Raw genomic sequence first — 15,943 nt, 5'->3', positions numbered from 1 at the left:
ACCTTACTTAAATCCATATTATACCTTCAAATACCTTTTAAAACATTACCAGCTACTCTGTCCTGACTACAAACACAAATCGAGGAAATTCTAGCATACACAATAGCAGACGACGGTAACCGCGTAACCGCGAATTAACACAAAACCTATTTTAAAGGAGTGAACAGGCCCAGTATAGCTACGCCAATAAAACGGTCAACTACGGCGAAACTCTGATGACTCGCGATTGCTTTTGGCCATTTTCATACTTTTCCTCTCATCCACTTTTGGCAATAATTAATTTAATTTAATTAATATACGTAATTAAATTCTCAATTATAATAGGAAATCATCAACTACTTAATCAATTTCCTAAGTTACGGAAGCGTTCTTTCTCAAATTGCTGGTCTGGAAACGTTGTGCTGTTTAGCTAAGAAAGACGCGGTTGCCTTAGCTGATTTCTCAAATATATTCAACGTATGTTAATTAGTTTAGATTAGATTTATAATCAAGTTTAATTACTTATATTTTTCCCTTAAATAGTATTTGCTTTATAAAATTGACAAGTTTAGCTTGATTCAAATTCGAAAGGTTTATTTTGTGATTATGCGAATTGCTTTTCACGGCGGTCCCCAGGGAGCGCTCAATCAGGTAAAGTTAATTGGCCTTATTCCTGATGAACGCCACCGAGGCGTAGCGACGACTTTTGGAACTATAATAATACGGTAGCCAATTACAGGTGGCGCTGGAGTCGATGGACTCTGATGGAGATCTGTTATTTTCTATGTTTTGATTATTACCGCTTCAACTTCAAAAAACATGTTGTTAACTAATTATTATTAACCTAATAATCTCCAAATAGACCAAAATCGAATGAAAACTTACTCCGAAGTCTTATTTCATAATATTAGACAGAATAAGAAAGGTGAAATCAACTTTTAATACTTTTGAAACCATATCGCTTGTTAAGCCTTGGCTATTCAAATGATTCAGAAAGATCAACAAAACATAGAAAATAACAGATCTCCATCAGAGTCCATCGACTCCACCGCCACCTGTAATTGGCTACCGTATTATTATAGTTCCAAAAGTCGCCGCTACGCCTCGGTGGCGTTGATCAGGAATAAGGCCAATTTTATGACTATCAGCTTCTCTAGTGATACTTAAGTGTGACGTCACGTACAATGGACCAAATTTAAATTCAGTTTTAATTTTGTTAGGGTGATATTCATATTCTAATCACGAAACAATTGGTTAATGCCGATATAAAGTACGTAAACTTATCGGGGTTTTAATATAGAGTAATGGCACTACATGTTAATCTCTCATAGAACCTAACGTAGCCAAAGGCAGGGAGGTGCCATTACTCTATACTTGCTCTAATCCTTAATTAAAATTAAATTAACATATTAGTTATCAAAAAATTGGAGTTATTGGATGTTTAATGGCCGCGAAACAAATGAGTGATTGCCAAGAAAATATTGACACTTCAGTGACCAATGTCTCAAACTTATCGCTGAATAATTTAACATCGTCGAGGCGACTTTCCAAAGTGGTCTCCAACACAACGCCATCTAACCACCCCAGTGGTGACAATCTTTCTAAGAAATCCATATCGCTTTTTAGCATCATAGTTCGAAAAAGCAAACTGCATAGCGAAGTCCAAGGACTTTTTTGGGATGAAATCGCCCGAGCCATTCAAATGGGCGATCTTTCCGAGGCTATCGAGGTACGTATGATAAACTCAGAAGCTTATTGCTGCAGGGTTCGTACGGAACCTGGATAACCTGCATAAGTCAGGGATATGAAAATTAGGGGAAAAAGTCAGGGATAAGTCAGGGATTTAAAGGTTTTTCCTAAAAAGTCAGGGATATGTCAGGGATTTAAAGGTTTTTCCTAAAAAGTCAGGGATATGTCAGGGATTTAAAGGTTTTTCCTAAAAAGTCAGGGATATGTCAGGGATTTAAAGGTTTTTCCTAAAAAGTCAGGGATTTAAAGGTTTTTCCTAAAAAGTCAGGGATATGTCAGGGATTTAAAGGTTTTTCCTAAAAAGTCAGGGATATGTCAGGGATTTAAAGGTTTTTCCTAAAAAGTCAGGGATATGTCAGGGATTTAAAGGTTTTTCCTAAAAAGTCAGGGATATGTCAGGGATTTAAAGGTTTTTCCTAAAAAGTCTGGGATATGTCAGGGATTTCGTTTGGTATATCAAACCATGCTTCGAGCAATGCTAAATATGAGACAGGTGTAATTATGAAGTGGGCTCTGGTAAACACCTTAAAATGGTCAGGGATAATGCCAAAATTTGGTCAGGGATAGCCTGGAAAAGTCAGGGATTTTCAATGTAAAAATTTCGTACGAACCCTGTGCCGGTTATTTAAGTTAATATCTAGAAATTTATTACTTTAGGATTGGGTTGATAGTACCATAGCCTCTACATTTGAAAATAATAATGTTGTGGATTACACAAATGATTTAAAAGATTGGTGCGAAAAAAATATCAATACTGAGCGTTTCAAAAAGGGTGCGGTGGAACCGTAGTACAGTGGGCTCTATTGGCTATTTTGAGTCCATGTTCTATGAAATTTTTCTATCCATATCACCGTTTTCAAGTTATGATTGGAGTGTTTTATGGATGACCCCTTCATTAAATTGTAATTTGTAGACTGTGGCCCTTAGGGTAAAATGTTATAGAATACTTTCAACTCAAACCACTAGAACCCACCATGATACTACATTACCACCAGCAAGAACGGATTCTAGCTAATAAGAACATAGGGCAGTAGCTTTAGCCTCTGGTTACTCTGGTACCAATCTCGCAAGGTTTGTAGAGAAAATTCGTCTGCTAATATGTCACGTGTTCAATAGCATACAGCACAACCTGCTGGTAAAGGGCTCTTCTTTTGCCTCACCTATGGTAGGCATTGGTGTTTCACACAAATATTTTAGGAACTCACTGTATTTCCCTGGATGAATTGTTAGGAAACTATACCATGTATGCTAGGATGGGGACCGAGGGGTTGGACGTTTGTCAAAATCCCGTACAGTTCGTTTGAAATCTATTAAAATCTCTCTCGAAATCCCGAAATCTTACCCTTGAAATCTCAAAATCCCGAAATCTCACGTCAAAATCTAAAAATCCCAAAATCTCACGTCAAAATCTGAAAATCCCGAAATCCCTACCTTAAAATCTGAAAATCCCGAAATCCCTACCTTAAAATCTGAAAATCCCGAAATCCCTACCTTAAAATCTAAAAATCCCAAAATCTCACGTCAAAATCTAGAAATCCCGAAATCTTAACGTAAAACCCCGAAATCTTACCCTAAAATATCAAAATCTGAAAATCCCACGCTTACAATACACGTTTTGCATCTATTAAAATCTTGGACTAGATTTCAAGATTTCTAAAATCTCAGTCAGAATCTCAAAATCTGGGGAAAATCTCAAAATCTTGGTCAAAATCTTGAAATCTCAAAATCCCGTACACTAAAATGCCGAACGTCCGACCCCTCGATGGGGACAGAATATTTCTTGCGCAATGTTCTTATTAGCTTGAATCCGTTCTTGCTTCCAGTCTTTTTGAGACACACTGTACAACAATCCAACCATAAGTAAGGTATTACATGTACAATATACTTCATGTTTTGTACGAAAAAAAAAATAGTCATGGTACGGAGATTGACACATTCTACGCTCTGGAGGAATTGAACGAGGAAAGCATTGTCGTAAATCTCGCTGCGCTAACCATAAAAGATGAAATGTTAAACAGAGGCGAAGTTCAATCGAGTCTAGGCGAAAAATTATCGTAAAAACCTCAAAAGTTTAACGGTCCAGGGAGCCCACCAGTCCTATAATTCCTATAAATTCCTATATTTTTGAACCAGTCCTATATTATCCTATAATTTCATGAAAGGTCCTATAATATCCTATATTTTTGATTTAGTCGAAGTTTTTGTATAGTTTAGCATCAAATTTATCAAAATTTTGCTTTTTTTTTATTGAGATCACATTTGAATAGACACCGAAATTGCTTCAAAGGCTCGCTTAGGATTTTTTATATATTATATTATATTATATTTTAATTACGTTCTTCTGAGTTTAATTTCAAAGTAAAATCCAATTTGTTATTTTTTGAGATTTTTCTACATAGTTTAAGCCCCAAAATTGTATTATATATGAGGGTTTTTAGTCCTATATTTTCCTATAAAAACACATTTTTTCTCCTATAAAATCCTATAATTGGCCTTATTCCTGATGAACGGCACCGAGGCGTAGCGACGACTTTTGGAACTATAATAATACGGTAGCCAATTACAGGTGGCGCTGGAGTCGATGTACTCTGATGGAGATCTGTTATTTTCTATGTTTTGATTATTACCGCTTCAACTTGAAAAAACATGTTTTAACTAATTATTATTAACCTAATAATCTCCAAATAGACCAAAATCGAATGAAAACTTACTCCGAAAGTCTTATTTCATAACATTAGACAGAATAAGAAAGGTGAAATCAACTTTTAATACTTTTGAAACCATATCGCTTGTTAAGCCTTGGCTATTCACGTGATTCAGAAAGATCAACAAAACATAGAAAATAACAGATCTCCATCAGAGTCCATCGACTCCACCGCCACCTCTAATTGGCTACCGTATTATTATAGTTCCAAAAGACGCCGCTACGCCTCGGTGGCGTTCATCAGGAATAAGGCCAATTCCGGAAAAAAATTCCTATTTTTCCTATAAGGAATTTAAATTTAAGAGTGGGCTCCCTGTTAACCCTATTTTTAATAGTGGAATTGCCCATTTATAAATTAGCTTAACTTCTTTGTACAGCAAACTTCAATCATCCGCGTTGACACTAGCGTCACTTTTTCGTCTATTGCGTATGTGCGTACATTTTCGAGATAACGGGAGTTTGGAAGAGATAGACGCGCTTTTAGTTTGTGGCGTTACATTACCAAACACTTTTGTAAAAGACGAAACCGATTACAAGTGCCTTTCGAGTGAAAAGAAAAATTTATTATGCACAGCTACATTCCATTGCCTTAATTGGTTTCGAGAAGTACGCCACTAATTATTGTAATCGAATTCCGCACGTATTAATTTAAATATTTAAAGGTGATTAACGCGTTTGCGCCAATTAAGAACGATGAGAATCGAGCAAACGTCATTCGAAGAATCCGAAATATTATCGAACTTCAAGAGAAACTTAAATTATTTTTAGCTCGTGAGTCACGTGATAAACTATAATTTCAACAGCGTGTAAATACTGTTAATTGAATTAATTAAATAACAGATAATCCGGAATTTAAACCACCAAGAGCTAATTTTGATTTGAACGATGAGAAGGCTTTTTCTAACACAGCTGACCCTGTTCCCGCCGTCCCTAAAAAACCAGCCGCAGCTAAGACCAAGAAAGGCAAACTGTACGTAACTTGTTTCCGGTTGCCATCCCTAGATGGCATTGTACCGGAGCCTCCGAAATGAACTAGGCCCATGCATGTCAAATTTTATGTGGGGAAATATCCAGTTTGTTAGGAAAAATATTTTCACCATAGATGGCGCTTATATTACCGTTGTGACGGGGGTCTTCCTTAAATTATCGTTGATATTTTAGGGGTCAGTCATAAAATTTTTATGATAGAGAAAAGTTTCATCCTAAAATTAACGTAAATGTTTTTGGGGCTATTCACTTTTTATTGAATCTTTCGGTTAGATTGTATTGATGACAACAAAATAAATTATTTCAATTAAAATAATTCAGTAAGAGTTATAAAAACGTATACTTACAATCCGCGACCTTGGCCCAAATACTTAAGCAGTCGACAGGGTCACGGGGTTGAACTTTGTTTATTTTTCGGTCGTATCAGCGCCCCCAAACGGGAAAACACGGCGAACTAAATTAGTTAAAAAAATATTCTCGCTTCGCCACACGCATGGGCCTAGTTCATCCCGGAGGCTCCAGTTGTACTAATGTTTCTTAATAAATTTCTAGAGGGCGTAAGAGAGCCCTAGACGAAGACGAAGACTCAATCTCAACACCAAGCGCTACTATGGCGCCGACAGCAATAGCAACACCCGCTTATGCACCGGTAAAACCTTAGGATATTTATTTTTTTCTGATTGCAATTTAAGGATTTATACTGCCTTTAACCTTAAAGCAAAGAACGGGTCCAGTTGACTTTCCTCCTGAACTCCGCTTTTAACTTTTCAAAGGCTTGTGGGTGGGATTTATGCTTGCATTTATGAATCCCGCCCACAAATGCCTTCGCCAAGCCAAAACTGGAGTTCCTAAGGAAAGTCACATTGCTTTAAAGTAACAGGCGGCTCCATTATCACCCCTAGCATGCTGGCTAATCTTCTGGACACGAATTTTACCTTGCCAAAGGCAGGAACCAATCAGACCTAATGCACTAGGTCCCATTGGTTCCTGCCTTTGGTTTAACTAGCCTTTGCCAAGCTTAGCCAACGTGTAGCAGAAAAGACATCTTTCAGGGGCATCAACGGAGCCGCCCTTTGCTTTAAGGTCGAGCTAAAGCCAACTTGGGAAGGGGGGGAGGGGTTTTACATATGCCTTTAGTTTCTGCTCATTTCCAAGCAAGTGTTTCAATTAGAAAATTTCAAGACTTTACAAACCGAAAGACAACATTTCAAAGATTACAACAAAATTGTGAAAAACTTTTATTTTTGAAATTACATTAAGTTAAATGACATTAAATTTAAAGTTACTAATTCCAATATATCTTGTCTTTCCATCGTTTAAATTGCATAAAATTTTGCATACACGCGCATTTACACCTACGCTAGTGGTTAATCGAGACACTTTTGCAAAATGTCAATTATGAAACTAATTAAGCGAATAAATTAATTTAATTAGCGACTTAATTAGTTAAATAATTGACATTTTCCAAAAGTGTCTCGATTAACGACTAGCGTAGGTGTAAATGCGCGTGTATGCAAAATTTTATGCAATTTAAACGACGGAAAGACAAGATATATTGGAATTAGTAACTTTAAATTTAATGTCATTTAACTTAATGTAATTTCAAAAATAAAAGTTTTTCACAATTTTGTTGTAATCTTTGAAATGTTGTCTTTCGGTTTGTAAAGTCTTGAAATTTTCTAATTGAAACACTTGCTTGGAAATGAGCAGAAACTAAAGGCATATGAAAAACCCCTCCCCCCCTTCCCAAGTTGGCTTTAGCTCGACCTTAAAATTGCAAAATAATAATTTTTATTCTAGGATAAACAATTACTAACAAATGGGGAAGTAGACTTGGCGATTTACAGACCATTTTTTCGGTAAGAAACTAATTACATATTAAAGCGGAAGATCTAGGTTCTACACATTATAACTTATAAGGGCCTTTTTCTAAACATATAATGGAGAATATTAAGAAAAAATTAATGATCTTTCACTACAAAATAATTAGCATTTAATTAGTCTTAAAAATGCTGACCACTAGCTGCCTCGCCATGTTTAGTGGCCTCTGCTAGACAGAACTCCTTACCCCTACTGGATTGGTTGAATCAATTCCGTGCCAGTTCTGGCTTGCAGGCACCTCTAAACATCGCGAGGCAGTAGTCGGCGCTATTAAGACCAAATAATTAGTAATTACTTTTAAATAAAAGTTTTTTTTTGTAATAGGCCTATTTTCCCTTCCATTTTTTAGAAAAATGGGGGTTCATTTAAGGCATATGTTATGTTGTTTGAACCTAACCTCTAAAGCAACAGGCGGCTCCATTATCACCCCTAGCATTCTGGCTATTCTTCTGGACTAGAGAGCTGCAGAGAACAAAATATCTGTGTCTGATCCGTTTCAATTCCTTTTTTTTTTCTTTTTCCGTTACGTTTCCATAAAATCGTTTATTAGCTCTTTCGTTTCCACAAAATCGTTCATTAGCTCTTCCGTTTCCACAAAATCGTTCATTAGCTCTTCCGTTTCCGTAATATATATCTTTCTTCCTTCCTTCCAATGTTGATTTAAGCCGGCGGAACGGAACGGAATCCGCGGAAAACGGAAAAAATTCCGTTCGGTGCAGCTCTCTAGAGAGAACAAAAGATCTTTGTCCGATCCGTTTCAATTCCTTGAGGAAATTTGTTTTCACGCTATAGGATAGGCAACTCCCTATCTCGAACGACAGCTTATTCTGTATATACTCTGTTACAACATCAGTTGTCAGCATGCGCATTGCTACGTCTCTATGTAACCTAGCTTTGTGCGTGCTGACAAGAGATGAAAAACTTCAGGATTTAAAATATCCGCGAGTTTTTTTAGCTCGAGTGCACGGACCTCTAGGCCTTAGTTTTAAATAAGTGTGAAATTGCTTACAGCCTACTGCACGTATTTGAAACTAAAGCCTAGAGTTCCTTCCGATTTTGTTTTAATCCGGCGGAACGGAACGGACTCCACGGAAAACGGAAAAAATTCTATTCTGGACACGAATTTTGTCTTGCCAAAGGCATTAACCAATCAGACCTAATGCACTAGGTCCCATTGGTTCCTGCCTTTGGCTTAACTAGCCTTTACCAAGTTAGCCACTGTGTTGTAGAAAAGCCATCTTTAAGGGCACCAATAGAGCCGCCCTTTGCTTTAAGTTAAGTTAAGTGTGGTGCAATTTACTTTAAAGGGAATTAGATTTAACTACGTTTGTTTTACTCGAATGCAATCTAAAAATACCGTCACTCGATACTGACGTCATTGAGGTAGGCGTATCTTTAAAAACGTTACCGCCAAAATTACGGCCACTTAAATAAACTCATCTATAGGACGAAAAAGATTGCAAACTTGAAGCGGCGCAATTGGAATTTCTTTTGGATGATTTATACAAGAAACTTAAACATATTTTGCCCCAAAACGCTACCAAGCGATTATCAGCGCTGAAGGTATGGTTAGTAAGTTAACAATCTCAATTAGTTACTTATTTAATTTAGGCGATTTTTTAGACTGTTAACTCGTGTAGAGATAGTGGTTTTTCAAACCTGGAGCTTTATTCGGCAGTAGATGTCGCCACTTGTATGGTTAATATGTTGCCGGCGTTTTGTAGCCTTTTGGAGAATTGTAACAGCTATTTTGAGGTGCGCACCGACATTACGCTTAAATTGATTAATAACTAACGCTAGGGATTGTTCACTAACTGGGTTTCCCATGCAGGGTTCATACAAACCTGGAAAACAGGGAAAACCTGGAATAATCAGGGAAATAAATAGTTGACAAAAACCTCAGGGAAAATTCAGGGAAATTTATAATTTTTAGTAAAATTCAGGGAAATCAGGGAAATTTGCGTCAAACAGGGGCCGAGAAATTAAGCAAAATGTCCATAAACATACCGCCCTCCATAGGATTAACATTACACTAAACTTTGGAGGCCCATAACTCTGGTTCTACTAGAGATGCGGGGATGTCCTTTGAGTATGTTATAGTCCTATTTGTCCCCCATCCAACCATACTAAAAACTTAGGGCTACGACAAACAGGGGCCAAGTAATTCAGCAAAATGTTCAAAAACATACCCCCCTCTATAGGAATAGCATTACACTAACTTTGGAGGCCCATAACTCTGGTTCTATTAGAGATAAGGGGATGTCCATTGATTATGTAGTAGTCCTATTTGCCCCCCCCCTTCTTCGTTAACATTTGCTCCATAGGATACTCCATATACGGGAAAAACCTGGAAAACTCAGGGAAGTATATGGGGAAAAACCTGGAAATCTCATTGAAATTAGTTTTCCAAAAGTTTTATGAACCCTGCCATGTAATACTGTCGCCAACTACATGTTCCGAATTATTCCTTGATTCCCCTCTTCATTTCCCCAATTTATTGGACCAAAACGGATGTAGATATAGCGCCATCTCTCGGCAAAATAAATCGTTTTTACGGATTTTAAAGATGGCGGCGCCCACCCAATTTTAGCCGGGATTTCTATTTTTGACGTCATAGGACACGTAACATTTGGTCCAATTTTCTTATAACTTCCTGTTAGGGAAAGTAGCTGCGGCTAGGGGGCGTTTGGAACATGCATACTTAATTAATCTTTTAGGGGGAACGAACAATCCCTAGTGTTAGTTAATCCATGCTTAAATTGATCAATTTATTTTAATTTCCCATTATATCCTTGTCAAGTTGTTGAAGGAAAAGAACAATGTTTCTGTTGAAGATGGCGACACTGGTCTCGATTCGGAAGAAACGATAACCATCTCCCGCTGCATGATTTACCTTTTCAATATTTTAAAGACCATTTTATTGTGGGATGGGTTTTGTGATGTTGATAATATGGAATTGCTCCAAGAAGCCATGTTTAAAATTGGATCCAGATTAACTATTAATCCTAACCCTAACGCCTCTTCCCTTCAAAAAACCAAGTAAAGGCTCTTTCAGACGATCCAACTTTTTGACTCAGCTTGATGGGTCAACTCGAGTTGAATCAACGCTGGATGAGTTGAGTCACCAAAAAAGTTGGCTAGGAAAAATTCGATCAGTGATCCAATTTTTGGTGACTCAACTTTTTAATTTCATTTCTCCAGCCAATCAAAATGAATTACAAAAAAGCCTTTTTCGCGGGTTATTTCGTAAGTGCCAAGGTAGGTGGCGCTTAAAAAGTTCAATTTGACGGTAAAAGTTTAGTCGCGTGAATATGAAGGATTTATTTCACTTTTCCCTTCAAAAGTTGGGCAAGCAAGTTGATACAACTTTTTGACCCATCAAGCTGAGTCAAAAAGTTGGATCGTCTGAAAGAGCCTTAAGTAAACGTAAGCCTTGTTAAGCAAGTAGTCCACTAAGCCTTGTGAAACTGTATCGTTAACGTAACGTCACGTATCCAAATACGAACAGAACGCCATCTGATAACGTTTCTTAAACGATGCTTTCGGACTTAGGTAATGGGCGCCCTCTTTCGGATGATTTACGGACTTAAAACGGTAATGATACGGTTTCGCAAGGCTAAGTGGACTACTTGCTTTAATGTTACAAATGCATCGTAACTAATGTACAAGCTTAATGCGGTTTCAAGGGCCTGTTTTAGTTATTTATCGAAATTTGAGTGCAATTTACCGAGTCTCGACAGCGCTGTAGCGCTTCTCGATTTACTGGAGACAGTCACAAAGCATAGTTTCGATGAAGACCTTAAAACCAAGGTATCAGATATGGCCGAGATGTTTTTACAAAATCATTGGAAATCGACAACCGACCTCGATGTTAAACAACCCAAAGTTAACGCCAAAATTGAGAAAATTCTCGAAGCATACTTGACTTTTAGTCGAGATGTTCTCAAGTGCCTCGATTTCCTAATTAATAATCCAATTAAAGAGTTAACGAATTTGGATGACAAGAACGCCAGAGTGGAAACCTTCCCAACTCTAAATAAGTAATTATTGACAGGAATTTTGCCATGTGTCGTCGTTAATTTTATTTTTTATTGGCAGAGCGTCGTTTCCAGCTTATTATTCGTGTATTATGAAATACTTGGTCAAATACGTTCAAGAAATTGAACATTACAAAGCCAATAATGATAACACTGATTCGGGTGCCGAAATTCTGGAAAAATGGAATAAATCGGCTTTAGTTCTCAGAGAACTAGTCACACTTTTAAAGGTAACTCAAGGAAAACTCGAGGAGTTTTAACATTAAAAAAAAAATACACGTTTTTCCAGATTTTTGATGCTAAAAGCAATTTAAAAGCCTGTTTTATTGTAAGTTAATGCTAATTTTAATTATATTACGTCAAGTTGTAATTATGTTAAAATATTCACGACCTTACTTACGTAGCACTCGAAAAAATATCTGGAACTATTTCTCCGTTACTGCATGCCTTTTTTGAAAGGAGTTTTCAAAGAACAGAGTGATAACGTTATAGATTTCTTAAAAGTTCTTCAACAAAGTACGAGAGTTTTGCAAAATTGTTGTTATCACACCAAGGTAACATTTTATTAATTTTATTAATCAAGTTTTGATAAATTTTTGCTAAATATTAATATTTTATTGTTTTAGCAAGTTTCTCAAGACGCTACTCTTTCAAAACATGTTCCAACGCTAAAGAAATATTTCGATATGATTATTTGCGAAGTTAAAGCCATGCTTATCGCCAATAATTGTAAAGACGCCTTTTGGATTGGAGTATTAAAAAATAAAACGTTAAAAGTAAGAAAATTTTAAAATTATATGGGGTACATGGCGTAGTGGTTAGCGCTTTCGCCTCGCAGCAAGAGGATCCCGGGTGGGATTCCGGACTGTGGCACCGGGGGAAAATCTGGGAAATATCGGCCTTATTCCTGATCAGCGCCACAGAGGCGTAGCGGCGACTTTTGGAACTATAATAATACGGTAGCCAATTACAGGTGGCGCTGGAGTCGATGGACTCTGATGGAGATCTGTTATTTTCTGTTTTGTTGATCTTTCTGAATCACGTGAATAGCCAAGGCTTAACAAACGATATGGTTTCAAAAGTATGAAAAGTTGATTTCACCTTTCTTATTCTGTCTAATATTATGAAATAAGACTTCGGAGTAAGTTTTCATTCGATTTTGGTCTATTTGGAGATTATTAGGTTAATAATAATTAGTTAAAACATGTTTTTTCAAGTTGAAGCGGTAATAATCAAAACATAGAAAATAACAGATCTCCATCAGAGTCCATCGACTCCAGCGCCACCTCTCATTGGCTACCGTATTATTATAGTTCCAAAAGTCGCCGCTACGCCTCGGTGGCGCTGATCAGGAATAAGGCCAATTCCTTCTGCGTAGAGTTTGCAAGTTCTCTCCCCGCTTGTTAAAGGAGTTTTCCTCCGCGGTCTAACCGGGTTTCTCCTTTCCATCAAAACTTGCAGAGGTAAACGGTAATAGTTAGTATAGGGCGCTGTAGGTTAGCTGTGGCATAGGGGCTAGCCACCACCCCTCTATGCAATGTAAAGGGACCCACCTGTAAACAAGCCACCGGCTTAGTGTGGAAATCCCTTCGTAGACAAAGCTTAGATTATTATTATTATTATTATTATTATTACTTTCAAGTTTCTGTAAAGAGATTTTAGCATTCAATAGTTCTTTACGTTACGTAATGTTACAGGGTGAAGAAATAATAGAATCAGAAAACGAGGAAGAAACTGAGATGTCAAACACAAGTGATATGGTAATTGTTGAAACTTGATTTTTTTGCCTCCGGATAAGTCAGTTAGTAGCCTAATACCAGGGATAGATTTAATTTTAGTAGTAGGAATGGAGAACAGAGTAATCTGGGCGCGCGTCAAAGTCCCGGACCCCCTTTCCACGGGACGGAGGGGTATGAAAAAAGAGGCGGCTGGGTCATAGCGACAGAGGTAAAAAGGAATTACGTATTTTTCGCCGTCCCTGTCAGCGTTATTATCAAAACTTAGTTTAAGTGAGCCAATAAAATAATTTAAAATTTTCGTTACGTGTTGGAGGGAGGCGCTCTATACTGGGCTATGAGTCGGAATAACTGAAGTATATACTAACCGTTCCGTTCTCCATTCCTACTTCTAAAATTAAATCTATCCCTGCGCCAACTACCCGTAGAGGTGACTTTGAGAACTAAGTACTGTATTGGCTTGTCAATTAGAGTAGTTCTCAAAGTTACTGCTACAGGTGGGTGGCGCTTATCAGGTATAAAGGTAATGAGGCATAATCTGACTTATAGCGAGAACAACATAATAAGCTTAAGTCTGCTAAGCTAAATTTTAAGAGTTTAATTTGTTTTCACAGGATGTTGATAAAGGTGGTGACAGTGATACTGCAGATTTGAGCGATACTGCGGATTTGAGCGATACTTACTGAGATGAAAATTATTTTCAAATATGTAACTGTATTCTTTTTCAAGCAGATAGAAATAAATTCTATATAGTAGGATATTTTTCACTTGTCTTTAAACTTGATGATTGGTTTTAAAAAGGCGACCAATTATTAGAATACAAGACTTTACAGTTCATTTAGTATTAAAATATGATTACCAATTTTATGATCTTTATTGCGGATAGAGATTGCAGTTTTAAAAATATTTCTTCTTCAAGTTAGAAGTGAAAAAAGGTACTGTCAATCACTTTTTTTAATTCATATTTGCACCTCCTATGTTGAAACATAGCCCACTCGATCCATGCTCACGTTAAAGCGTTAACAGCTTTAGCCTTGTGGTCGTTGAGCGCGTGATTAAGTGGGCTATGGTTGAAACTGATGGGGATAGTAGTGCGTCACACCCTCTCAAGTCTAACCTCTGTTCTGGTAGCCATATTGGGTGGTCTCAGCTTCATTCCTGCTTTAAACCCACCAATATGGCAGCGTAAATTATGTCACTAGGCTCAGCTCCTCCTCCAAATGAAAGCTCTCTATAGTTTGCATACATGGAGGATTCGTACCTTCTACACCAGGAAGCCAGGCTACCTGGAGAACAAAAGCCCATCTACTTTGTCCTCCAGGGAGCGTGGCCTTCTGGTGTAAATGGTATGAATCCTCCATGTGTGTAAACTATCTATACCTTTAGAGCTTTCCTTATTAACGTCCAGTCTTCCGGTAACTCATTTTCATCAATTAAACAAAGTTAATAGCTACATTTGGTGTTCAATCTCCAATGGAGGTTCGAGCTTCAGGGCTGTTGCATCCACGTGTCTTACTATGGTTCTACGAGACATTGGCCTGCTGTCCTGGTTCAGATTTTTGCACAAGTCCCGAAATCCCGCTCTTTCAACAATGCTGAAAGGGGCGTTATCTTTCCTTTTTTCCGAATTCCATCAATATTTCTCAGTTTAACCCTTCCTAAAAACTAAACTGAGAAATATTGATGGAATTCGGAAAAAAGGACAAACAATTACGAACCCGAAGGATATCGCCTCTGAATTTAATGCATTTTTCACCACAATACCTACAACGACACGGCTTACTCCTGTCTAGGGTTCGAAAATTACGGTAATTTTGGAAAATGGTAAATTACACCGTAATTTACGAAATTCAAAAATTAAATTATGTTGATCGTTTATAAGCTAAGTAATGAAAAATATCACTTGAACACAGCTATTATTTTTATAGCATAGTATCGTAAATTATTTAAACACAGAGTTTTGATGTTTGCAGCTCCAAATACTTTTGAACAGCAACATCTACTTGCTTCTTCTTACCAATTTTGCGAATTATTGCTATTTCACGATTTAGAACAAAATTCTAGAGAAGGGCCGAAACCAGTTTAAACCGATACCGATATATCGGTTTAGTCAAATTTCGGTACCGATATTGGTATTGGCCCATCTCTAGAAATTTCTAACAACTACAGCTTTCCAGCTGACGTAAACGAACTCGACAACAAGAATAGACGAGAAAATCGAATTTCATTTCCTTAATCAAATTTTTCCCACGCTTGCCGATCGACCTTTTATGACTTACTCATGTCTCATGGGAAGAAATGTGTGCTTGCACGGGTAGAGCAAAATATGGAGCTTTTAGACCGTTTTCCAAGTGAAAGAAATGAAAATTCGGTGGTAAATTACCATCGTGGTAATTTACCAGCGTAAATTACCACGGTAATTACCAGGGTAATTACCGTTTTCGTAATTTACCCGAGAAAATCGTAAATTACAGTTACCGTGGTAAATTACCGTGTAAATTACCTTGGTAATTTACCGATTTAGAACCCTACTCCTGTCACACCAGTTAAAAAAGTCAGTAATGAGTGTTTTTCATTCTATAACATAACTGAGGAATCGGTCTTTCACTACCTAAGAAAACTTGATCCAAACAAGGCTACCGGCGTAGACCTTATACCATCTAAGCTAACAGGGTGACCACAATTCCTATATTTTATAATTTTTCCTATTTTTTCGATACCTTCCTATTAGTTCCTATAATTTAGACAATTTTCCTATATTTTCCTATTTTTCGAAATTTTTTCATATTTTGCGCGCGCTCACTGTTGGTTTTAGTTAGGGTTCTAAATCGGTAAATTACCATGGTAATTTACACGGTAATTTACCAGGG

General features: G+C 37.2%; 1 protein-coding gene and 1 long non-coding RNA gene across 5 annotated transcripts in view; one reads left to right on the top strand and one right to left on the bottom strand.

Moving 5' to 3' along the window:
- Window positions 1–13,833, top strand: part of LOC149619106 (Fanconi anemia group D2 protein-like) — a 25,928-nt gene extending 12,095 nt beyond the window's left edge. For both annotated transcript variants that reach the window (XM_089855090.1, XM_089855089.1), the window contains 22 exons: window positions 325–456; window positions 523–630; window positions 1,200–1,249; window positions 1,393–1,708; window positions 2,386–2,462; window positions 3,642–3,782; window positions 4,810–5,038; window positions 5,095–5,203; window positions 5,273–5,402; window positions 5,972–6,068; window positions 7,220–7,278; window positions 8,608–8,683; window positions 8,747–8,863; window positions 8,924–9,055; window positions 10,101–10,339; window positions 10,987–11,340; window positions 11,399–11,567; window positions 11,627–11,665; window positions 11,742–11,891; window positions 11,964–12,113; window positions 13,035–13,097; window positions 13,688–13,833. In XM_089855090.1, coding sequence (XP_089711216.1) covers window positions 325–456; window positions 523–630; window positions 1,200–1,249; window positions 1,393–1,708; window positions 2,386–2,462; window positions 3,642–3,782; window positions 4,810–5,038; window positions 5,095–5,203; window positions 5,273–5,402; window positions 5,972–6,068; window positions 7,220–7,278; window positions 8,608–8,683; window positions 8,747–8,863; window positions 8,924–9,055; window positions 10,101–10,339; window positions 10,987–11,340; window positions 11,399–11,567; window positions 11,627–11,665; window positions 11,742–11,891; window positions 11,964–12,113; window positions 13,035–13,097; window positions 13,688–13,759 — 3,009 coding nt within the window. In that variant the 3' untranslated portion in view covers window positions 13,760–13,833. The remainder of the gene's footprint in view (window positions 1–324; window positions 457–522; window positions 631–1,199; window positions 1,250–1,392; window positions 1,709–2,385; window positions 2,463–3,641; window positions 3,783–4,809; window positions 5,039–5,094; window positions 5,204–5,272; window positions 5,403–5,971; window positions 6,069–7,219; window positions 7,279–8,607; window positions 8,684–8,746; window positions 8,864–8,923; window positions 9,056–10,100; window positions 10,340–10,986; window positions 11,341–11,398; window positions 11,568–11,626; window positions 11,666–11,741; window positions 11,892–11,963; window positions 12,114–13,034; window positions 13,098–13,687) is intronic.
- Window positions 12,495–15,943, bottom strand: LOC149619105 (uncharacterized). Of its 3 annotated transcripts, none has more exons than XR_016375404.1 (3): window positions 13,933–15,943; window positions 12,891–13,852; window positions 12,495–12,791 (listed from the first exon to the last, which is right to left on the bottom strand). It is a non-coding gene; the product is annotated as an uncharacterized LOC149619105 (long non-coding RNA). The 3 variants fall into 3 exon arrangements; XR_016375405.1 differs by lacking the exon at window positions 12,495–12,791 and having other exon boundaries at window positions 13,717–13,852; window positions 13,933–14,738; window positions 14,792–15,943; XR_016375406.1 differs by lacking the exon at window positions 12,495–12,791 and having other exon boundaries at window positions 13,717–13,852; window positions 13,933–14,668; window positions 14,792–15,943.

This window comes from Phalangium opilio, unplaced genomic scaffold (assembly GCF_054372755.1).
Source record: "Phalangium opilio isolate 3A_F unplaced genomic scaffold, DU_Popi_V2 ptg000209l_1, whole genome shotgun sequence".
NCBI classification, from domain to species: Eukaryota; Metazoa; Arthropoda; class Arachnida; order Opiliones; family Phalangiidae; genus Phalangium; species Phalangium opilio.
The sequence above is the reverse complement of the archived record's forward strand: the minus strand, read 5'-3'. Positions and strand labels throughout refer to the sequence as shown.